Source organism: Xenopus laevis, chromosome 2L, assembly GCF_017654675.1.
Source record: "Xenopus laevis strain J_2021 chromosome 2L, Xenopus_laevis_v10.1, whole genome shotgun sequence".
NCBI lineage: Eukaryota > Metazoa > Chordata > Amphibia > Anura > Pipidae > Xenopus > Xenopus laevis.
Window position 1 is genome coordinate 113,575,292 of NC_054373.1, and position 23,297 is coordinate 113,598,588.

Genomic DNA, 23,297 nt, shown 5'->3' on the forward strand with positions numbered 1-23,297 from the left:
GACTGGAAAATAGATATCAAGAGTGAGTTTATAAAACAGTTTATGAAAGCAGCATATATAAAATGTGAGAAGTGAAATAATGGATTGCAAGGATCTACGTATTATATTCTTAACCTACCCCGCTATGCAATTCATAAATCCACTTTGTGAATAGGATTTGGTACATTGAGGCCTTCTTTGCCCTAGTACTTTTGTATTTGTAATATTACTCCTCAGCTTAGCAGTATGAGGGGGAGTTAGGAAATATGCTCTTTAGTTGATGGACAAAAGATATTCAATTAAACTGCATTTAACTACCTGAACATAATTTACACAAACAAGCACAAGTAATCTTACCTCTGGCTGGCATGGGCTGCATAAGGGTTGATGATGAGGAGGATGATGATGATGACAGAGAAGAAACTATAGGACTCTGGCCACTGCTTTGAGAAGGCTTCTGGAGAGCATTTGTTGTCTCTGCATCCTTAAATGTAGCATTAAAATCCAGCGTAACTTTGGGAGGCTGCTTCTGCACTTGTTGACCCTGGCTTTGAGAAGCGTTGAAGCTGAAGCCAAACAGAGACCCTGTGGATGATGTGTTGCCAAATGCAAAAGGCACCTGCTTCTCACTACCAAAGATATTCTTTACAACATCGGATCCAAACGTAAAGTTTGCAGGAGAAACCAGGGCCTTTGCAGGCTGATCTGTAGGAGATGGTGTGCTAGCTTCTGTGAGGGATGTGTCTTCCTCAGGCTGCTGATCTGTTCTCTCTTTTGTAGTCTCCTCTAGTATTGCTATGGCAGCTTTACCACATGAAGCAGCTCTTGGTGTTGTACCACGAGAAGAAACTGGAGTGAGCAAACAGTCTTTCGCTTGTGCCTCTTTAGCCTCTTCGAACACCTCTTTGAACAAGTCAGCAGCCTCCTGTAGCTTAAACCGTACAGCAAAACATTCTACTTTTCCTTCTCCTTCAGAAAAGTCATGCGCAGTCCATACCCAGGCTCTTTCAGCCCCCTTCATTGGCTGTAGGTTTATATCAGTTGTTATGCGATGATTGGCACAGAGTTTCAGTACCTGATCTCTTCTCATCACCACTCGGGCAGATTTATTATCCAATCTCTGTAAAATCTTTAAATCCCCAATCCCTCTTTCCTTCCACTGATTTGAGTCTTTATCAAACCTGTAAAGTTTTGCTCTATGGCAGAAGATTGCCTGCTCATTTTCTTCCCCGCTTGTTACTTCAACCAAATCCGGTAAAGGAACAACAGGTTCAAAGTACTGGCCATCTCGCTCTTCTTCCTGGGTAACATCAGATTCCTCATCTGTACCCACAGACACCCTGCTATGATTTAATTTTGTTGGAGACTTTGATGGACTTGGTTCTGGTTGGAAGCTAAAATTAAAACCGGATGTTGATAGGTCACCAAACCTAAACAGATTTTTCTTCTCTGGGCTACTTGCTAGTGGAGAGGCATATACAGAGTCATCTAAAGTCTCTTCATGTGCATCTCCTCTCATATCGTATGTGTCCCACTCATACGTTGGTTCAGTGCCATCTGCAAGTGCCTGTTTCTCTAGGTCAGTGGTGTTAATCGCATTTGAGTCATCCAAAGGTTTGGCTTTATCTGTTAAAAATGTTTTCAGATCTTTTAGGCCAGTTTTCATTTCCTCAGCTTTTTGTATCAAATGAGCTGTCCTTCCAGTGTCTACAAGCTTATGCGGAGTCTGCAGAGGAATATCTAATAAGAGGCACTGACACTGATCAAACTTAATTTTAAACTCTTCAGCCTGCTCAGGTGTTTTAAACTTTACAGCTAACTGCTCTAACTTTGCATCTCCTTCAGAAAAATCATTAGCTAGCCACATCCAGGCACGATCAGAGCCAGTTAAGGGTTTCAGATTCATTGTAGTCGTTATCCAGTGGTTTGCACACACTTTAAGAACTTGCTCCCGCCGCATGAGCACTCTCAGTTTTCCATTGACTTCATTTTTAAGAATCTTTAAGTTTCCTACTCCACGTTCTTTCCACTGTCCGCTTGTTGCATCAAACCTGTACAGTTTTACCCTTTGAGAATAAAGAGTTTTCTCATCTTCTTCCCCTGTTATAAGATCCACTTTATCAGGAAGTTGGACTATTGGTTCAAAATGGATGTCATCACGTTCCTCAGTTTTGTAAAGATCATCTGCAGCCTCCTGTGCATTAGATGCATTTACTTGATTGCTGGAGGTAAATAATTTTTGCCCTGCACCAGAAAAGCCTTTAAAATTGGGGTCTGCTTTCCCAAATTCAATTCCTTCAGTACTTTTTGCGATATCAGCAAAAGAAAAGCTCTGTACAGACTGCCCGAGAACTTTATCAGGGCTTTGTTGTATTTTTTCAGCTTGTGCAGTAGTCTCAGCTGTTTCAGAACCTTTATTATTTGTGGAAGTACCCTTCATGAAACCAGTAGACATTTCCTTTGTCTTATCAGGCTCAGAAATGCCAAATTTAAAAGAAAGGGAACCGGCAGACACTGGAAAGTTGAAGCCATCTTTTACCATCTTTGTTTCTTCATTGGTAGCAGGGGCTTTAAATGTAAAATTTGATGCTGATGCCTTTTCATCACTAATACCAAATTTGAACCCTTTTGCGGAGAAACCACAATTAAATCCTGCAGCAGGTTGGCCAAAATTCTGCGATGAATTTGCTTTAATACCAAAGGTAGAAGGAACCTCTTTGCTTTGACTGGCAGATGAGCCAGGTTTAGCAGCCTGGCAAGCAGCACAAGTGTCTTTTGCAGCATCATTTATAACTAAGCATGTACTGCATTCCCACTGACCCTGTTTGCATGAAAACATAGCTGATAGACTTTGTTGTGTTTTACCAACCTCTGCATTATGCCCAAATTTAAACCCAGATGGTGTCAGGGCAGGTGGCACCACATCTTTATTTGTTATCTGTGGATTGGCACTATGGCAAGCTACACAGTTTGGAGCAGATGCTTCATTTCTGACAAGACATGAACTGCAATCCCACTGTCCTTCCTTCTTTGCAAACTGGCCACCAAAATTCTTTTGTGAATTATCAGCAGCAGCAGCAAATGAAAATGATGCTGCTTGGGTACCAGTAGTTTTACTCAATAGCTTTGTATTTTGACAAGAAATACATTTAGTTGCTAAAGGTTCATTTCTAACATAACATGCATCGCAATCCCACTGTCCTTCCTTCTTTGCAAACTGGGCACCAAAATTCTTTTGTGAATTATCAGCACCAGCAGCAAATGAAAATGATGCTGCTTGGGTTCCACTAACTTTACTCAATGGCTTTGTATTTTGACAAGAAATACATTTATTTGCTGAAGGTTCATTTCTAACATAACACACATCGCAATCCCACTGACCTGCTTTCTTTCCAAATACGGCTGCCAAGTTATCACCCTGAGCAGATGTATTATTTGTAAAACCAGAACTGGCTATGTTAGGTTGAGAAATGCCAGCCTTCGCTTGACTTTGGGTTTGGCAGGAGGAACAGTGGCTGACTCCTGCATCATTTTTCTGAGAACACTTACTACATGTCCATTGATCTTTATCTTTCAAAAGCTGCTGACCAAATGCAAGCTTGTTAGTTGCACTTTCTTTAACAAATGTAAACGATGGTGCAGAAATGCATACAGAACTTATTGAGCTGCTTTTGTTTTTGTTTGGCGTTTGACAGCACACACATGAAGTGGAAGTTGGTGCATTTGTAGCAAGGCAGCAATCACATTGCCATTCTCCTCTTTTCAAAATGAATTGTGATCCAAAAGGAAGGGGTGCTTCTTTTACCTTGCTAGCATCTAACTTTAGGTTGTCTTTTGCATTTTTATGTTGAGCTGAAATAGCAGGGGCTTCTGCCATAGCCAGTAGCCTTTGCGCTTCCTCAAATTTTGCCTTGAAATGAGCAGCCTCATCTACAGTTTTAAATCGAATAGCAAGCTGCTCTGGTTTGGGCATTTCATCTGCATAGTCATAAGCATGCCACACATAAGACTTATCTGATGTGGCATTCGGCTTCAGTTTCATATCTGCATTTATGTAGTGATTTGCACAAATCTTTAGCACCTGTTCACGTCTCATTAGCAGGCGAATCTTGCCAGACAACCTGTGTCTTAAAATCTTCACATTTCCAATACCCCTTTCCTTCCATTCTTTAGTTTCTGCATCAAATCGAAATAGTTTTGCTCTATTGCAAAACATTTCTTCTTCATCCTCTTCTCCTGTTTTAACTTCAACTTTTTCAGGGAGAGGTATAATAGGCTCAAAGTGTGGCCCATCATCATCAGCAACATGTTCACTTCCTGCATCTGATTCCACACTGTGGTTATGTGCATCTTTAGTTTGGGTACCAAATGTTGGGGGCTTAAATGTAGATTTTCCAGGAGTCTTAAAGGTAAAAATATTTTCACTTTGGCCAAAGACTAAAGGATTCTTATCTTGGCTTTGTGTTCCAGTTACAGTGAAACCTGGTGAAAAGCTTTTTTCCCCAAATCTGAACATGTTTTTTTCATCACTGGCAATGTTCTCAAAATCAGATTTTTTACCTTGCTCTTGGGTTGGTCTATCCGATGTGAGAAGCCCTAAAAGGCTCTCACTGCCAGTATAAGCACTACTTGCTCCTGCATGACTAGATGAAAATGTAAAATCCCCATCGTTGGATTTAAAGTTGGAGTTAAACTTGAAAGTTGATGATGCTGGAGTAGACTGCATTGGTACAGTAAATGGAGATGGTTTTTGACCTTCAGATGTTGACTGTCCTAAGCAACCTTTTCCAAAATCAGACACTTTTGGAACTTCTTGTTTGGAGTGCTGCATTGCTGTGGAAGGCTTAGTAAAATAACCAGGTTCTGGCAGGGGTGGATTTGTGCTGGCTGGTGGAACATTGTAATTGTAAAATTCTTCATTATGTGGTGACAAAATAGCTGCCGCAGGAGACTCAAATCGTAGTGGTGGACCATAAATTTCTTGTGGAAAAACGCATCCTGCTGAACTCTGCTGAGTTGGTGGTGTATGCATCTGTTGTGGATAGGTATACATATGTTGTTGTGGGGGCAGCCTGTTCATTGCATACACAGATGTCTGTGGGAGAAAAAGCCACAAACACTTAATTGGTGAAATAAGTAGGACCTTCTACATTTTTGTGAACAACACCGAGATAAGATAAAAATGAAATTAAAAATTGAATTAAAAAAAAAAAAAAAGATTTTAAAAATCATACTCAACAAAATCTGAAAACATACACAAAAGAATCAGGTGCTTAAAATGATCTCATTTTTATTTTACATTACAACCGCTACTATTTCCTACTTCCTCTCTAGCGTACCAATGTGAGTATAAAAGTATGAAATTACCTTTGTTGGAGTAATATTAGCTGCTGGCCTGAGAAGATGCTGAGAATTATATGCTGGTGACTGACCATAGTAAGCAGCAGGTCCTGAAGTGGAAACTGCAAAGCAGAAAAATTGATATTCATTAGATTTTCTTTAATTATATTATATACTGGTTAATTTGAACCAGGGAAGGAAAACTCTAGGGAAAACAAACAAGTTCAGCATGAAAGGGAAGATAACAAAAAGAAAAATGGAACTTGTGATATCCAAAAGAGAAAATATTATGACCTTTGAGAAAAGCAAACTTGTCAAAACGTTTGCCCCCTCTGAATCTCGATACTTGCGCATATTTACTTTGATATATGCTCAATGGATTCAATTAATTTTGGTTGCAAGGTCTAGATTTTTCAGTCATGATGAATAGACTCTTATGATGTAGGAAGCAAACTGAGATGTCCTTTCAGGGTCCAAATCCAGGTTCAAGCAATCCCAGGAATAATAAAGCAAAGCCCATTATTTAAAGGGGTGGTTCACCTTAAAATTAACTTTTAGAATGTTATAGAACAACCAATTCTAAGCAACTTTTTAATTGGTTTTCATTATTTATTTTTCATAGTTTTAGTTATTAGTCTTTTTCTTCTGATTCTTTGCAGCTTTCAAACGGGCGTCGCCGTCCCCTTCTAAAAAAACAAATGCTCTGTAAGTCTACAAATGTATTGTTACTTTTTATTACTGATCCTTCTATTAAGAATCTCTCCTATTCATATTCCAGTCTCTTATTAAAATCAATGCATGGTTGCTAGGGTAATTTGGGCCCTAGTTACCAGATTGCTTAAAATGCAAATTGAAGAGCTGTTGAAAATAAAGCTAAATAACTCAAAAACTTTCAATAATAAAAAATGAAAACCAATTGCAAATTATCTCAGAATATCACTCTCTACATCATACTAAAAAGTTATCTGAAAGGTGAACAACCCCTTTAAGCAAGAAAAGGAACAGACATGCTAGCGCACAGCACAAGACCCCCTGCACCATGCCCACATTAAGGTCAAGAAAACAGTTGGAGTATTCTGTTGCTAATAAAGCTGGAGGACTTGCACAGATCTCATTCCATGGTTGCAAAGAAATAAATTAAATAAATAAATAATTGAAATTTGCTGAAGGTCTGGAGGCCTTGCTAACAACTCAGTTAATAGTGCTGCTCCAGCAGAATTCTGCACTGAAATCCATTTCTCAAAAAAGCAAACAGATTTTTTTATATTAAAGTGGACCCGTCACCCAAACAAAATTATTCCAAATCCTATTTTATCATGTTAGTCAAGCAAAATGAACTTTAATTACACTGTATAAATTATTTGAATCTTGTTTCTATCAGTCTGGGAATTCAAAATTATAGCAACCAGGAAGGAGCCATTTTGTGGACACTTATTAAGGCAAGCCTTGTATCATCTCAGAATCTTGTTTGTGCACCAGGAAACAGGGACCCAATGTCTATCCCCATGTACTGGTTACACAATTAAATGGTTAAGAGAGCTGGGGGAATGTAGGGAGAGCAGAGACATCTAGGAAGTGCTGAATGGAAAGTGAAAGTAATTGCTTGTCCCGCCTCTATACCTAGGCATAGAGGCGGGGTAGGCAATATTTGATTGACAGCTGATATTTTTAAATGAGTTTACAACAGCTATGAATGCTTTAATAAAAAAAAGAAATTGGATTTCATGTTTAATTTAAAAAGGACTTTTATTATACAGATTTTCATGTCTGGGTGACGGGTCCACTTTAAGTTTTGAAATCTGACATGAGGCTAGACATATTGTCAGTTTCCCAGCTGCCCCAGTCAAGTGACTTGTGCCTACACTTTAGGATAGAACAACTTTCTGGCAGGCTGTTATTTCTCCTACTTAATGTAAATGAATCAGTCTCAGTGGGACTTGGCTTTTACTATTGAGTGCTGTTCTTAGATCTTCCAGGGAGCTGTTATCTTGTGTTGGGGAGCTGCTATATCATTACATTCCCATTGTTCGGTTGTTAGGCTGCTGGGGCAGGGGGCTGATATCACTCCAATTTGCAGTACAGCAGTAAAGAGTGATTGAAGTTTATAAGAGCACAAGTCACATGACTGGGGGCAGCTGGTAAATTGACAATATGTCTAGCCCCATGTCAGATTTCAAAATTGAATATAACAAAATCTGTTTGCTCTTTTGAGAAACGGATTTCAGTGCAGAAGTCTGCAGGAGCAGCACTATTAACTGATGAGTTTTTTTTTTTTAAAAAAAAAAACATGTTTTCCCTTTAAATACATCTCTTGAGAAAGGAAATAACATTGTAAAGAGGATTCCACTCTTCCCTGTGATGCTGTGCTTCCCTTAGAACTTTTACCTCCAGTACATTTTAAGGTAGAAAAAGTTTTAGGTACTCTGACCTCTAAAGAGTAAAAATTGCTCTAGCCTTCTAGTTTCTCACCAGACTTAAACAGGCAATATTGTTCTTTTCTTCAGCTATGAAGACTCCATTATATTAGGAAAAATGGGACAGAATGTCCAAGGCTAATCAACAAAAGCATTATTTGCTGGGGGTTTTATTGATCCTTTAAAACACTGCTATGGACAAATAAATATATTTGTTTGACCTGACTGTGTTATTGAGGATACTGTAATTCTGAGTAAAAACATATTTGTGTAATTAACTTTCAATCTTTCTTCCAATAAATGTTCATTAAAAGACTTGAGCCTAGATTATAGCACACAGAAAGCATTATTTATTTGCCATTATAAAGTGGAATAATTTACTGAATTATCTGATAAGGTGAAATAAACCTTTTTTTGGCATGTGAAAATTCTAGAATTGCTCAAGTTTCGGCGAAATAACACTGTAATTCAGCCAAACAAAACCTACTTTTTTTTTTTAAACCCACGTTAATTAGTACAATGCTTAAAGAGCAAATACAGGTATGAAATCAGTTATCCAGACTCCATTTTATCCAAATAATTAAAAAACATTTTAAAAAGATTTCCTTTTTCTCTAATAATAACAGTACCTTGTACTTGATCCTAACTAAGATATAATTAATCCTTATTGGAGGCAAAACATTCCTATTGGATTTAATTAATGTTTAAATGATTTTTTAGTAGACAAGGTATGAAGATCCAACTTAGGGACCCCTTATCAAAAAAAAACCCAAAAAAAAAACCCAAAGGTCCTGAGCATTCTGTTTAGGGGTATAGTGCTGGGATGTAAACTCATTCTAAGCATGCTGGCCAGACAATGTCTTCAGCTATGCAGTGTCTTCCTTGATTTTATGGACTCACTAGTCTCTATAACTTCAAGTGCTAATTGATCAACATAGGAGCCAAATTGCATGACTACATTAGCCTAGAATGAGTAATTGACCATTAGGTAGGTCGGATTTGAGTTAGACCACTGAAAAACAGAACAATGGAAAGGTAACCAGATAACAGCTCCCTGACACAAGATAACAGCTCCCTGGTAGATCTAAGAACAACACGGAATAGTAAAAATGAGTAGAAGAAACAACAGCCTGTCAGAAAGCTGGCTCTTTCTGAAAGCACATGATCAGACAAAATGACATGAGATGGCTGCCTACACACAAATAATATAGCAAAAAATAAATACACTTGCTTAAATTTTATATTGTAGAGTGAATTATTTGCAATGTAAACAGTATAATTTAGAAATAAAAACCATGAGAAGGAAGATATCTGTGAAAAACTGAAGGGAAAGATGGTGAAAACAAGAACATGAAAACACATCACAGTAAAACTATTCCATCTTCACAGTTCAAGACTTTCTTTACCCTGACAGAAAACCAGCTTGATAATGGTAGATTGTAAACCTTTGCCAGATCGGCATGCACCCACAGAAAATTGTATTAAAAAAGTAGGAGAGTATAGGCACAGTAATGTACATAAACAACTTAATTTGTCCACCCTTCTTTCTGGGTACCACCAGATTGGATTTTTTTAAAATTACTTGACAACAGTATTTTCTTTCAGTGTAAAGCACAAAACTTAACCCATACCCCACTAAAGTCTGGGCACCTTGTATTAAGCAATCAGATACATGTAACAGAATGGCAGCTCGGCCTGGTAACTATCCTACTTGGTATCATTCTGCAACCAGTATCATGGAATAAAAAATATGTAATCTTTTTATACAGTGTTTGTTCAAAGACTAGCTCTATCTGGTCTGCCTCTAGTTACGGGACACATTACCAAGTCTACTTTAGATATTAGAAGTCAAATCTAACATTCACTACAAAACATAATTTGCCTTACAGTCTAATCCCTGCAAAAGAACAGGGTTGGAATTATTGGTGAGATATTATACAGTAAACATCCAAAAGCTGCGCACAGACTTGAAGAACAACCCTAATAGCTGAATAACATATCTGGGTACTAGGTTACCTTTTGAAGAAACAGTTCAGTATAAAAATAAACTGATTATACATTACATTTTTGCCTGACTATTTAAAGGCTGGAGTGACTGGATGTGCAACATAATAGCCAGAACACTACTTTCTGCTTTTCAGCTCTCTAAGTCGGAGCAAACAATTATGACTCATGTTGCCCAAACTCAAATCTTTGATTGGTTACTGCCTAGTAACCAATCAGTGGAGACCAAGAGAGCTGCAAAGCAGGAAGTAAGTGTTCTGTTATATATCAAGTCACTCCAGCCTTTACAATTTAAATTGTTGGCTAACTAACTATATTAGAAACATTTTTTTTATATATTTTGCCCAGCCTACCCAGTTTTTATTTTTACACTGAACAATTCCTTTAATGAACAACTATGCCAAACAAAGCCTGTTTGTATCTTTCTTTATGAATAGAATGATAAATACATTAAAGAGGGCATATACGCCTTGGCTTTTTTCCCTTAGCCATAAATGATTATACAGGTTAAAAAAAAAAAAGTCAGTGAGTGACAAGTAGAACTCAGAACTCTGGTCCCTCCGCCATGCCTCCCAGCTATAGAAAAACTAACCCAGTTTAAGCTGCCTAGAACAACTTGAGTGGCATAGAGCTACGGTTTGAACTGTAAGCCCCAGATAACAATGCCCTTGATATACTTTAGCTGCCTTTTAACTGCCAGAAGTATATTTTTAATGAAATGCACACATTTTAATGTTGTACGTTTCCAAAAGCATTCAACATAATAGGCACACAATATAATGTATGCAAATTTTTACAATGAACAACAAATATACGACGAATATGAGATAATATAAGAAATAAGATTTTTTTTCCTTAAAGATGAACTAACCCCCCCCCCCCCACAGTGATAAGTCCCTACTGGTCACTTCTACTGGCCCCCCCTCCCTACCTCCACCCTGCTAAGTGTTACCCCAGAATTGTGTCTCCTGTAGGATTACCGACCAAGGATGCAGAGTGAGCGCAGCGAAGAGCATGGGCGCCAGTGGGGAGATTACTGTAAGGGGGTGAATTCTCCTTTAAAACCCTACACATTGTAGGCCTCTATAAAATCACATAAAATAGTCCATATCTGTGTATAAAACACTTAAAGCTTTTCATTACAAATATGCTTTTCTAATAGTATGTTCCAGTAGAGAATCAAACTGAAAGACTGCTGTTTTAAGCACTAAGCTCCAGCCCTGTCTTTTATCCCCCCCCCCTTACCTTTTCCTGTTTTGGCTGCATTTGTTCCGGTCAGGTAATATTTACAAATATGAATATGGCAATTTGGTAACATTCCTTAAGAGGACACGTATTTGAATATACACTAACTGTTGCTTAAGTATTCTTTCTGAATGCATAGTTTTCCTTTAATTCCAAATCAAAACAAGGTCAGGAAGCACATGCAATATATCATGCCTCACCTGTTAGGGGAACTGTATAGAAATTTTGAGTTCCTTGGTAGCTATCAGCAACAGTATCAGACTCAAACCCTTCATTAGGCCATCTATGAGGGGACACGTTTGCATTTGAATTGTTGTGTTTTAGCTCCTGAACTTCTTTCTTTAAGAGAAAATAACACAAAATATTAAAAAAAAACATAAAACTGTACATCATATGCATGTGAATGGAAAGCAGGGGTGGTAACTATAAAGAAAGCAGATGCTGGGACTGCTAAGGGGCTCAGGAGGTATATGTGTTATCACTATACCTGCAATGCAACAGGATTGAGGAAAGCTCCATAAAAGTCAAGTGGAAGTTAGAGCAACTATGCACTAGGAAAACATGTTAGAATTGCAATTGGCATAGGACTGCTACCAGTGGAAGCTTCTTTTACCTTTTTATTAAACAAATGTTAACATCTCCCTTACCTTCAATGCTTCCACTTTATTACAGAGCACTTCAAGCAGGGACTTTTGATCCTCTGCCCAACGTGGTGGTGTTTTGGGAGAAAACTACAAAAGAAAATGGTTTTTATTAATGAAAAGGTCTGATTATTCCCACCTTGTCGTCTGATAAATCAGGATTTCATTGTATTGGTTTTAAAATATACACTTTTTTTTCGAATTTAACAACACAGTTTATTTTTTTAGAGATAATTCTGCATATGATTTACAAATGGTGAACTTGTTTTCTGAACAAACTGTAAGCATCTATGCGAAAAACACTCAAAAACAGCTGCTGTGTCTGTAATTTTGCAGAACTGCTTACTAATTGTGGATATTAATTGCAATTCCCCAGAGGTCCACACCCAATACCACAGATATGATCATTTCCTACAACTGGATATAAAAGCTTAACTGTATGAATTGTGGGTTCATTACTCTTTGCAACATATTAGTTTTTTTTAACCCAAAAGTTGGTATAATCGTTTTGTGCCTTCCTATCAAATGAATGACATAAAAACTGAAGTTATATGGGTATTTAAATACCTTAGTCAGTACTGTACCCCAGAAACATAATATTTTGTGGCTGTATTAGCTTGAATCAGCAGCACAGTGGGTGGGATTTTTCAGCTGATCATCTCCCCTACAAACCTCTGATCTATGCACAAACATCCACTACCAAAGAACTCTACCTTATAATTAATTGCTTTCTATCTCACTTCTCCCTGACACACAGTAAAGCCACCAAACAAAATATAATATTGAGCAGTGAAGTAGCAAGTCAGTTTTTGAAAAGAATTTGTTTTATCGCTGACTATCACATACACTCTGACGCAAATAATTGTATGATCTATGTCACTTTTGGTTCTTTTAATTCTTTTGCAGCAAATTTTCCATAAACAAAGGCCTAAGTAATTTGTCAACACTATGTGCTGGAGAATTGCATTATGTGGCTATTAAATTGGAGGGCTACACATGACAAACAGAAACTGTTAGATCTACAGATTGGCCTGGGAAAAGGCAACTGTATTAAACCACTCTACACATATCAATTACTTGAAAATGGTAAAAAAAAAGTTTTATAGTAGTTTTTCACTTCTGGGTTGACACCCCCCCTTTAAATATTTAGGGATGGTTCACCATTGAACTAACTTTTAATACATTACAGAATGACCAACCCCAGGCAACTTTTCAATTACTCCATTATTTATTTTGTATAGTTTTTGAATTATCTCCTGTCTTCTGCTGATCCTTTCCAGCTTTCGAATGGGGGTCACTGACCCCATATAAAAACAAATGCTCTGTAAAGCTACAGATGTATTGTTACTGCTACTTTTTATTACTCATCTTTCTATGCAGACCCTCTCCTATACATATTCCAGTTTTTTATTCAGATCAATGCATGGTTGCTAGGGCAATTTGCACCCTAGCAACCAGATTGCCAACATTGCAAACTGGAGAGCTGCTAAATAACTGAAAAACCACAAATAAAAACCAATCGCAAATTGTCTCAGAATATCGCTCCCTACATCATACTAAAAGCTAGCTCAAAGGTGAACAACATCTTTAATATTAATCTCAACATTACTTAATGTTTAGAATCGTCCCATAGAACTAAAAATGCAAGATCAGTTAGATCTAACGTCTACATTTTATTAGTAAATACCCGAGCTGATTTGCTTGGCGATATGGTCAGTTTGGTGGGTGATGGCGTGGAATGTTTTATTGCTGAAGTTGTCAAAACTGAATGATTTTCCATGAATGCTGGGCTATGATCATCCATCGCTTCTCCAAGACTCTGCTTCACTGAATCCAGCATCTCAAACACAGTCTCAACAGGAACAGGCAACTGCAGTAAAACAAAATATTACCATTTAGCAACGAATAGTGAATGTCTGCTTGCAGGTATCTATATAAATATCCAAGAATACACAACAGTAAAGGCATTGTTACAATGTTAACAGGTAAAATATAGATATCCGAGATAGTAACTGCAGTTAAAAGCACTCGTGCACTTGGCTTCTCCTCTACATCAATCAGACACCATTTCAAAGTTTGCTGCTGCAATTACAATATATCACACAACACAATATTTTTTTAATTTCGAAGTATGTCCTGCTGCTGTGTCTCTGGGAGCTATCCAGAAAATCCTGGACAGCACTGAAAGCATTCTAGCGAAACATTTAGCTTGCTTATTTTTAATTCCTACAAGCATGACTTTAATAACTTTAGCCCTTGCTGCCAAGTTGTGTGCTCAGAGTGATATTGTGTAGATGACTTAAAAGAAATATAAAACCCTGGTGTGCATAGATAAGCAAAAATACAGAAAGCATTATATTCCGTATGCCAGTGGGCACAGTAGGGAAAAGTTGGACATGAGCAAATAATCTACTACATTGGTGGACTTAACTAGCTGTTTTGAGCCATTACCCCTTGGCTCAAGTCACTAAAGGAATGAGCAATGGAGCTGACCATGGTATTACAAGGGCCAATATGCAGCTCAGTCATTGCAATGGTGTCCAGCCAGCTGATGTTTGAACATGGACAGGATATTAAGCTGATAAACTTTACTCTTTTGCCCTTGTACATGGCAGATTATTGAACACTCTGATAGAGAAAGGCCAAACTCTTGGCAGCATGTCCATAGATTGGACACCTATGACACCTTTCCTAAGACTACCCTAGTAGGTTTTTTTTCCATTGCCCCTGACATAACCACAAACCACCAGCTATTTTCACAAGTAATTATTCGACTAATACATAAACACTGGCAAGTACACGCTTTATAAACATGTCAGAAAAAGTACTGAAACAAGAAATAATGAATTAAGAGCAGTAGTTTACCAACTACAAAATGATATCTAAATAATAGACATGTTGCCCTTATATTCATTTTGTCTTATTACCGATGTTGCAATGGAGGGATAAGCCGAATATTCATCACAAATCATTTTCAAAAAGCCTTTGCACTTAAGCAGGCATTCCTGGAACTCTTCCTGTTCTTCTGCTGGCAAACAATCGTTCTCAATTTCTTCTGCCTTACGCTGGTATATCTACAAAGATGTCAACAATAGATTACGGTCAAGATGAGATCTAGTTTACTTTGCCTGCGCAGTAAGTCATTATCTGCCTGTGAATAGGTAGATTTTTATCAAATATCACAGTGAACAGAGAAGGTGGAACGCTGAGCTGTAACACATACCAAAGCAAGGTTCCAATAGGCAACGACGTTCTTAACAGACTCAAAGGCAATTATTGCATCCTCTGTTTTTCCATCAACTAAATCCAATGTTGCAAAAGCAATGCATGCTTCGTCTTCCAAGTCTTTTACTTCAGAAACCTAAATGAATGATTGGAAAATGAATCATTAATGGCAAAAACCAGTCCATTGGGTTTGTCAATAATGCAGGATTAAGTGACTGCAAAAAGTAATAAAACATAATAGTAGTAGTTTTCCTCCCATCTACCGAACTTTTGAGAACTACATTTCATGCTAATAAGAATAAATATGTAGAAGAAAAGCTTTAAAGGAGAACATGTAAAAGGCTACTTAGGGCAAGGAGGGTAGAAATATATTAGGAGACAAAATAACCCTTACATTCAATTAACGCATTAAAAAAAAAAAACTCCTTTATCCATCACCCGCATTACATAGTCTGTGATAAGTTTTTGCTACATTATATAAATTTAAGCTGAAATCAACGATTACCATTAAAGGACATGTAAACCCCCTCCACAAAAATGTAATCACAGAAAAGCATCTTTGTAATCTTTAGAAACCTACCACTCTAGTTGTTAAAAGGTTTACAGTAAGGTTGCAGCATCACTTAGAAATTCTTCTACTCGTCTAACCCACTCTGCCAGCACCCTTTGGCTGTTGGCTCATGAACACGCTCAGTTCTTCTCTGATTACTAAACACACCCTACAGTCTAACAGTCAATGAAGAAATAGCATTGCTGGTTTCCATAGAAAATCCGCTCTAGCAGTCTGATCCCAATTGTTTTCGTAACCAACTCTACCGATTTCAGCTTAACCATTACAGTGCTCAATCTTTAGAGTTGTGGACAAACAGGCTCAAAAACTGCAGGTGCCAATTAACAATAAACACTTGAAAAAGAGCCACTAAGCTCGAAACATGTTGTGTTAAAATAAAACTTGCTGCACAGCACCTGCAGTTTTTGAGCCTGTTTGTCCACAACTCTAAAGATTTTGTATTTGCACCAGCCTCTAATTGGGACAGAGGCCGTGGCACGGGCAATTAATTGGGAACAGAGGTACAATAATTTCTTTTCCAGTTGATTACAGAGGTCAACCCCAGCAGTACTTTTAATCATGGTGTGCATGTGTAAACCTGCATTCTGCATTGCATGAACTTTTAAGCATATGTCTCAATGTTACTGATGATGTGTCAGAGGTAAAATGGCTGCCGGGTGAAAGTTGCTTTGTTTTAGGAAAATGTGATGGTGCTGGCAAATAGAGGGGTTATATGGAGTACAAATGATGTGGCTTGGATGGGGAAGATATGCCCAACTTATATACATGGTAGGAAAATGTAGGATTTACATGTCCTTTAAATATTACAATGATTTCCTCTGGTCGCTGTATGTGTTACCCATACGTAGCGTTGTACAGCTCATTCACCAAAAGAATATCAGAATATAAACAGTCAATTACTGCTCTGCCTCACACAGGGAAAGATATAGCTGGTAGCGATTAGCTCACATGGTAGTAGATGCTTTTAGAAGCATCATGAAAACACTTCCAACCAGTACAATACTATTTTTTAACCACTCATATATTAGAAGCTAATACCTTAATATCTTTATTATGAAAGTGCTTAAACAAAGGATCAACAGGCTCAGGAATGCTCTTTTTCTGTTTGACCAAATCTAGAAGTGGTAACAGCTTCTTCCAGTAGTGGACACAGCGTCCCATGTACTCCTTCTGGTCGTAGAAGGAATTCAGACTGTAACCCTGCAGTCACAAAGATGGATTAAAATATATAAGGACTTTAGAAAGCAATAACAAACATCTTTACACATTGAGGAAATCAGTTTAAAACAGGAATAATTTAATTTGCACACTGCACAGCTCTGCAGAGGATTGGCAAGATAAACATGGAAATAAATATATACATATATTTGTGCATGTGTATGACAATACAAATATGGCCAAATATTCAGGAGGAAAAAAAAAAGTCAACTCCTCACATATTTAATGAATTTGCAAAACATTGATGCTGTACAATCTGTTTGCATTGCTGAAAAAGCCACCTTTTTTCAACCTCACAGAAGATTCTAAGGGCAATAGCGCCCCCTGCTGTCTAAATAATGTAAATGTTGGAATTCTGTAATTAACCATATGCTGTTTCATAATTAAAGAGTGACAAAATTTTGTCAGACAGACAGACAGACAGGGGTGATTTGACTGCCTCTGTTTGCATCTAGCAGCAGTGGTTGTCAAAAGTGTGCCATTTGCTCAATCTTGATAAAATCATAATCACTATGGCTGTGATTACTTTTCAACCTTTTTTTCACCTGAAGAAGGGTTGTTACCCTGAAACGTTGCACACTGTCCTTTTTCTGAAATAAATGTTTCTATAGGCCGTGCACCTTCCTAAGCTGTGGTTGCCCCATGTTCATATATTTTTGTTTATCTTTACTTTTTAAACAGACGAAATTCAAGGCAAAAAACTCACCGTTTTGTGAAGACCCCTTGCCCAATTAACAAGAACAGCAGGTTGCAGGCCATGCTTCTCCTGAGCTCTTAGAGTAGTAAGATCATGCTGAATCACAGAACGCAGCTTTGCCGAGGTGCCAGGTCTGTAATTAAAGGTACAATAAATTAAAATGTCCTGTTCCTCCTCCTCCTAACCTTCAAATCCCCTCATTCCTCTGCACCTAACTACATATCCTCTCTGGTCTCGCTATATGTTCTTGGCCAAATCCTCTGATCCTTTCAGAGCAACTGCTTGGTTGCACCCCACTACTAATGCTGCTTCCTGCCTGAAACCATTCTGTCTTGCTGCTCCTTATATTTGGAATGCCATTCCTGAATTTCTCAGGAGATAATCCCCCCTCAATGTTTTCAGAACTAAACTCAAAGACTACCTCTTAGAGTATCTGCATAACACCTGAACTGGGAACTGGCACTTAAATCGCAGTGTCACCAACTGTAACATACCCACCTATTTGTGTCTGTAAGTTACCCTCCCATTTAGATTGTAAACTCTATGGGCAGGAACCTCTATTCTTTTGTCTCCTTGACACTAACCACTTAATCTTTATTGTAACTTTACTTTATTTGTATTCATCATTGCAACAACCTCCTGTTTGTTCTGCCAATACTTATTGTTCCGCTGATGGAATTTGTGCAAAGTGGGATGAAAAACGATTCATGAAATATATAGGAAATAAGGACTCCCCTCCCCAAATGCAATAAAAAAAGTATATCAAAAGTAACTGAGAAGTTCCATGAGCTTATAAAGGCATAATGTGTAAGGATGATTTCTAATATCCTGATATTTTGCAATACATCCTCTTAAAAGTGGAAACTCACTGCTCACTGCTGCACATAAGAAAACACTAACATTTAACACACATAACATATTACAAGAGCTAAGAAAAAATACACAGAGGCATAAATAAATCTGCTGAAAAACTTACAAAGCTTTTTTTGTAATAAGACTGTAAACAGCATCCCACCAGGACCGCTGCCTATCTGTAAAGAGCTGTTTGCAGATTGGAAGAGGAAGACATCGAGGTCTGTTTGGATCAGCTGTTGTGTTGTTATCTTGCAACTGAAGGTAACTAGTTTGCACAACTGCCAGCAAAAATACCTAGAGAAAAATGCAAACAAACAAAGGATTAACACAATAAGAATATCCATCTGTTCTAAAAATCAATGAATTAACAAGGTGGAAACAAATTTAAAAGACAAAATAACCAATTTTGTATACAAATAAGAAGCTGTGACAAACTTGTATGTTTGCAGGCAGCAAAATAAGCTGTGTGGCACTGCCCTAAAATATTACTCTTTCTAGAAAATGCCATTTTTTTGTACATGTATACTGCTTTAATATTATGCATGAAAAAATGTATTACATTAAGATTCACTTATTCAGCCCACTGGATGTAGAAAGAAGAGAATGTATAATGTGATCATGTGGCACGTAAACCATTTATTTTGCCATGGGCCTATTAAAAAGATTTAGGGATATAGCCAATTTGTTGCCACATCCTTTAAAGACTAGGATAAACTAAAAGGTAGTAATATACACACTTCAAGATCCAGAAGACAGATAGACTCTGGAATATTGGACTCAAGTCTTGAAGTTTCCTGAGGCACCCGAGGAAAAATCTGTTTAAGCCACTTGCGAAGGGGAGGTAAAGTTGATAGAAAGTGCCACTGTAACCCAAGCCAGGTCAGGTGCTGAAGGTCCCCATTGTGTATTCGAAGAGAACCTATAAAGAAATAAGCAAAACAGCATGTGATAAGCAAGCATTCCAAACACCTAATAGTACATCCTAGATCACCTTGTCATATATACAGGTATTTATATCAAACATTAATTAGCTTATTCACTATCTACTTTTCCTAAAAGATTTTGCATAAACCAGTTTCCAAAAGGAAAACACTTTTTAAAATCTTCCTTTACATTTATGTTTGCACATTGTTGCAATCATACATATTTACTAAAGGAAATCTAAACCTTTAAAATAAATTAATAAAGCAGTCTAAGCATTTACATTATTTTTAATGACTCCAAGATGTGTACTGCTAATATAATTGTACACTCAAACAGTCAACCGTTGGTCAGATTTCCTACTGTGATCTGGTGGAGGGAATTTGTCATCAAAAAAGAATAAGAACTGTTCTGATATGGCTCTGTTTAGGTGAAACATCAGAAACCTCATAAATGTTCATGTCTTTCCTAAAGAGAGCAATAGCAGAACAGTTTTACATTATTTTATTAAAAGTATACATTTCCTTCAAAATGTGCCCACAGTAAAGTCAAACCTTACTGTAACACACTTTTGACTGGCCAGTCCTTTGCAATCCCTCCCCTGAACTGTAATGGCTTGAGGAATTTCAATTATTAAAGCCATGCATGAGTTGAACAATATCGATGCAGCCTTTACTAGGTTTATTTTTGAAAACATCAAGGATTATTAGAAATAGGTGGCTATTAATTAAGAGATATAATTTTCACCATTTACAGAGAAATCAATAGGATAGAGAAGAAAATGGTCAAGGCAGGATAAAACATAGAAGAGAAGCTTCTGGACAGAAAGAGTGGGCAGAGCATGGCCGGATCACAACAATAAAATAATTAAATGAACTAATGAAATACTTACCATTGTCATGCTGGGAAAGCTCACTTAAGTCTGGCACCCGATTCTCGACATAGCTTATATCATCACTACCCATGAAAGAATCTTGCATTGATAAATTGTCCTCAAACAGAAACTTCAGCAAAATAGACTGCCCACATTGGTTTGCAAACGTTTCTATAATCTCACTAATGAAGTTCTGTTTTCCATGGCTCAAAGTTAGCAATAAGTGACCTGTGGAGAGAGGCTGGCATGTCAAACAAATGATTCAACAGTATTATTACCATCAAAGATAGAGAAATTGAAAAAATGTCCCCTTTACTATAAATAAATACACACACACACACACACACACACACTTTTCAGTGGTTTGTAAAAAAAAAAAAAATACTTATACTCACTTCAAAATCTTTGTCTCAGAAGATGACAGACAGACCAAGGGGCCTGTCAGTCATCCCAACCACAAAACAACCCAACCTCACACAGAAATGATCCCTATTAAGCAACTACAAACACAATATCATAGACTTAGTGCACAGAGAAAAGTACGGTTTCTTAAAGAAACTATTTTTTAGGGTAAGTATATAAAGCCTCTATTTTTCAGATGATCTTCAGGCTAAAATCAAAACAGAGCTATGCATGGCTTCACATTGAAGCCCCCATTTAGTCAGCCAGGAAAACCTCCCTGTCCCGCTGGACTGAGCTGTGACACTAGCTAGAGCCATGAGATGAGCAATAAATCTTGAAGGTGGCACCCTTAAAGGAATTGTTCAGTGTAAAAATAAAAACTGGGTAAAAAGATAGGCTGCGCAAAATAAAAAAAATGTTTCTAATATAGTTAGTTAGCCAAAAATGTAATGTATAAAGGCTGGAGTGACTGGATGTCTAACATAAAAGCCAGAACACTACTTTGCGGCTCTCTTGGTTTCCACTGATTGGTTAACAGGCAGTAACCAATCCGTGACTTGAAGAGGGAGCACATGGGCCATAACCGTTTGCTTTTGAATCTGAGCTGCATGCTAAAGTATAGATCAATTGAAAACTCACTAAACAGTTATGTCCCATGTGGTCCCCCCTTCAAGTTGCTAACTCAGAGTGAGAGCTAAAAAGTAGTTTTCTGGCCACTCCAGCCTTTATACATTACATATTTGGCTAACCAAATTAGAAAAATGCTTTATTTTGCACAGCCTATTTACACATTTTTAATTTTTACACTGAGAGGTAGTGGCTTTTCCAATTTGAAAACCTCAGTGTTAGGATAAAATCTCCCTTTGTCTGTCCAAATGTCTCCCAAAACAACACATAGGAATTGAGGATTATCATTATCTGTTGGGCATCCCTTATATCCAGGGAAATCAGGAACTTGTTTTTGATCCTAAGCTGCCCGTGAAAAGTAAAGATTCTGAATATGCTTGGTTACAGCCTTTAATTCCAAGATAAATATATGTTCTTGCCTCTGGAACCAGGTAAATGTATAAATAAAATTTCCTGAGCCTTTTGCCTAGGAGCACTTTGCTAATGCCCCTAACCCAAGGCTGGACAAAAATATGACCATTGGCTCTTCTTGCCTTTTAAATTAAATATGTAGAGAATGAGAGTCAAACTGTCACATTCAAAAGTTATAGAGGTATTCTACAGCCAATTAGTTCAGCATAGAGAAAAACAACTTCTTAATGGTAGCTCTGTGCCAAAAAGACAAAGTCAAAAGTCAGTAATTAGACGTTGGGGATTAATGCTGGAAACACAGACCATCGGCATGGAAGCATTAGTCTAGGACTGTTTGAAGGGTCTGTTAAGATAGAAATAAGAGATCATCTCATTCTTGCAAGCCATAAAGTTGAGAGACCCAAGATTCCATGGTGTTTAATGGGGAACTTTCACTAAAATGAATATTTCAATATGATGTTTGTATAAAATTTTCAATTAAAAATTCTGTATGGTTTCTGAAATAATAAGGTTACTCTTTACTATCTCTTTTTCAGCATTGGTCTCTCTTCATGCAGGCATCAGGTGTCAGTCAGATTTTGATTGAGATAGGTCTTATATAGCCTTTCGGGGGAGGGGGGTTTCCTTTTGCCTAAAAGATGTACTAGAATTTACTCTTTCAAAATTATCAGAAATCCTGTCTCAGGATGTATTAAAGTAAGTTATTTTGTTAGATTTTATTTCTGCTGAATTCAGCTGAGTGAGTTTATGCCAGCCAAGGCGACAGATATAAACTTTAGGTGCCTCTATACAAATCTATCGGTACAGCATGACAACTCCGGCCACAGGGTGATGGTTGCTCTTGACACAGAGAAAGCCTTTGACACAGTCATATGGCTTTATCTATAGGAAGTACTAGGAAGATATGGTTTGGGACCCAGGCTTAGGAGCTGGATGCATGCTCCCTATGCCTCACCGCAGGCTAAAATCCTATTGAGTGGTCATATCTCCTCTGAGGTCGACCTAAAAAGAGGCACCAGGCAAGGTTGCCCGCTCTCACCCATGCTATTTGCCTTGGCCATCGAGCCTCTTGCAACTAGCATAAGGGCAAATGAGGACATAGAGGGCCTGTGCATAGGGGGGATATGTGAAAAAGTTTTGCTTTATGCAGACCATATGCTTTTATACTTTGCGAATCAAATGCCCCTCTACAGGCTTGGATAAGAACGCTTACTCGATTTGACACCTTCTCAGGAATCAGAGTGAATTACAGCAAATCACTAATTTTCCCCATCGATCCCTTGCCACAGTACACCCCTGATGATATCCAGCAACTCCAAGTGGTATCCACATTTAAATACTTGGGGATAGTAATTCACAGAGGCCTCAGACAGTATGTAGCACTCAACATAACCCTGGTACTGACCAGCCTAAAGACACGGTTCTCTGTGTGGCAGGGACTCCCTCTATCCCTCACTGGCCGGATTAACATCCTAAAAATGGTATTCCTTCCAAAATTCCTATACGTTTCCCACAATTCTCTGGTGAACTTGACTAAAACCATTTTTAAAAATGGAGGGTTTCTGTGGTATGGTGAGAGACCGAGGCTAGCCCTCACAACCTTGCAGGCCCCTGCGAACAGGGGCGGATTAGCTTTACCCGATTTTCATATGTATTTCCTCGCCAGCCTGCTGGTATACGTGCATTGGTGGATGGCCCCAAAGATAGATACTGTAATTAGGCAGTGGTGCTGGAGCCAATGTAATTGGCTCCCTTGAAGCACTAGGACACTTGCCATATAGAGGTATAACCTCCTGCTATAAAACAACCACCCCCATGAGGACAGTGGTTGACTCCTTTACAAAGGCACTAAGTATAGCCCAAGGGAACAAGC

General features: G+C 37.9%; 1 protein-coding gene across 4 annotated transcripts in view; it reads right to left on the reverse strand.

The window, feature by feature from the left end:
* The window catches only part of ranbp2.L (RAN binding protein 2 L homeolog), a 52,485-nt gene that overhangs the window by 16,572 nt on the left and 12,616 nt on the right, over positions 1-23,297 (reverse strand). For all 4 annotated transcript variants that reach the window (XR_005965480.1, XM_041582357.1, XM_041582356.1 and 1 more), the window contains 12 exons: positions 20,003-20,212; positions 18,927-19,108; positions 18,311-18,483; positions 17,344-17,467; positions 16,458-16,619; positions 14,847-14,984; positions 14,551-14,697; positions 13,311-13,493; positions 11,630-11,713; positions 11,183-11,321; positions 5,347-5,441; positions 337-5,074 (listed from right to left, as the gene is read on the reverse strand). Coding sequence is in view for 3 of the 4 variants with exons in the window: in XM_041582357.1 (XP_041438291.1) it covers positions 337-5,074; positions 5,347-5,441; positions 11,183-11,321; positions 11,630-11,713; positions 13,311-13,493; positions 14,551-14,697; positions 14,847-14,984; positions 16,458-16,619; positions 17,344-17,467; positions 18,311-18,483; positions 18,927-19,108; positions 20,003-20,212 (6,375 nt within the window). In the remaining variant the exon portion in view is untranslated. The remainder of the gene's footprint in view (positions 1-336; positions 5,075-5,346; positions 5,442-11,182; positions 11,322-11,629; positions 11,714-13,310; positions 13,494-14,550; positions 14,698-14,846; positions 14,985-16,457; positions 16,620-17,343; positions 17,468-18,310; positions 18,484-18,926; positions 19,109-20,002; positions 20,213-23,297) is intronic.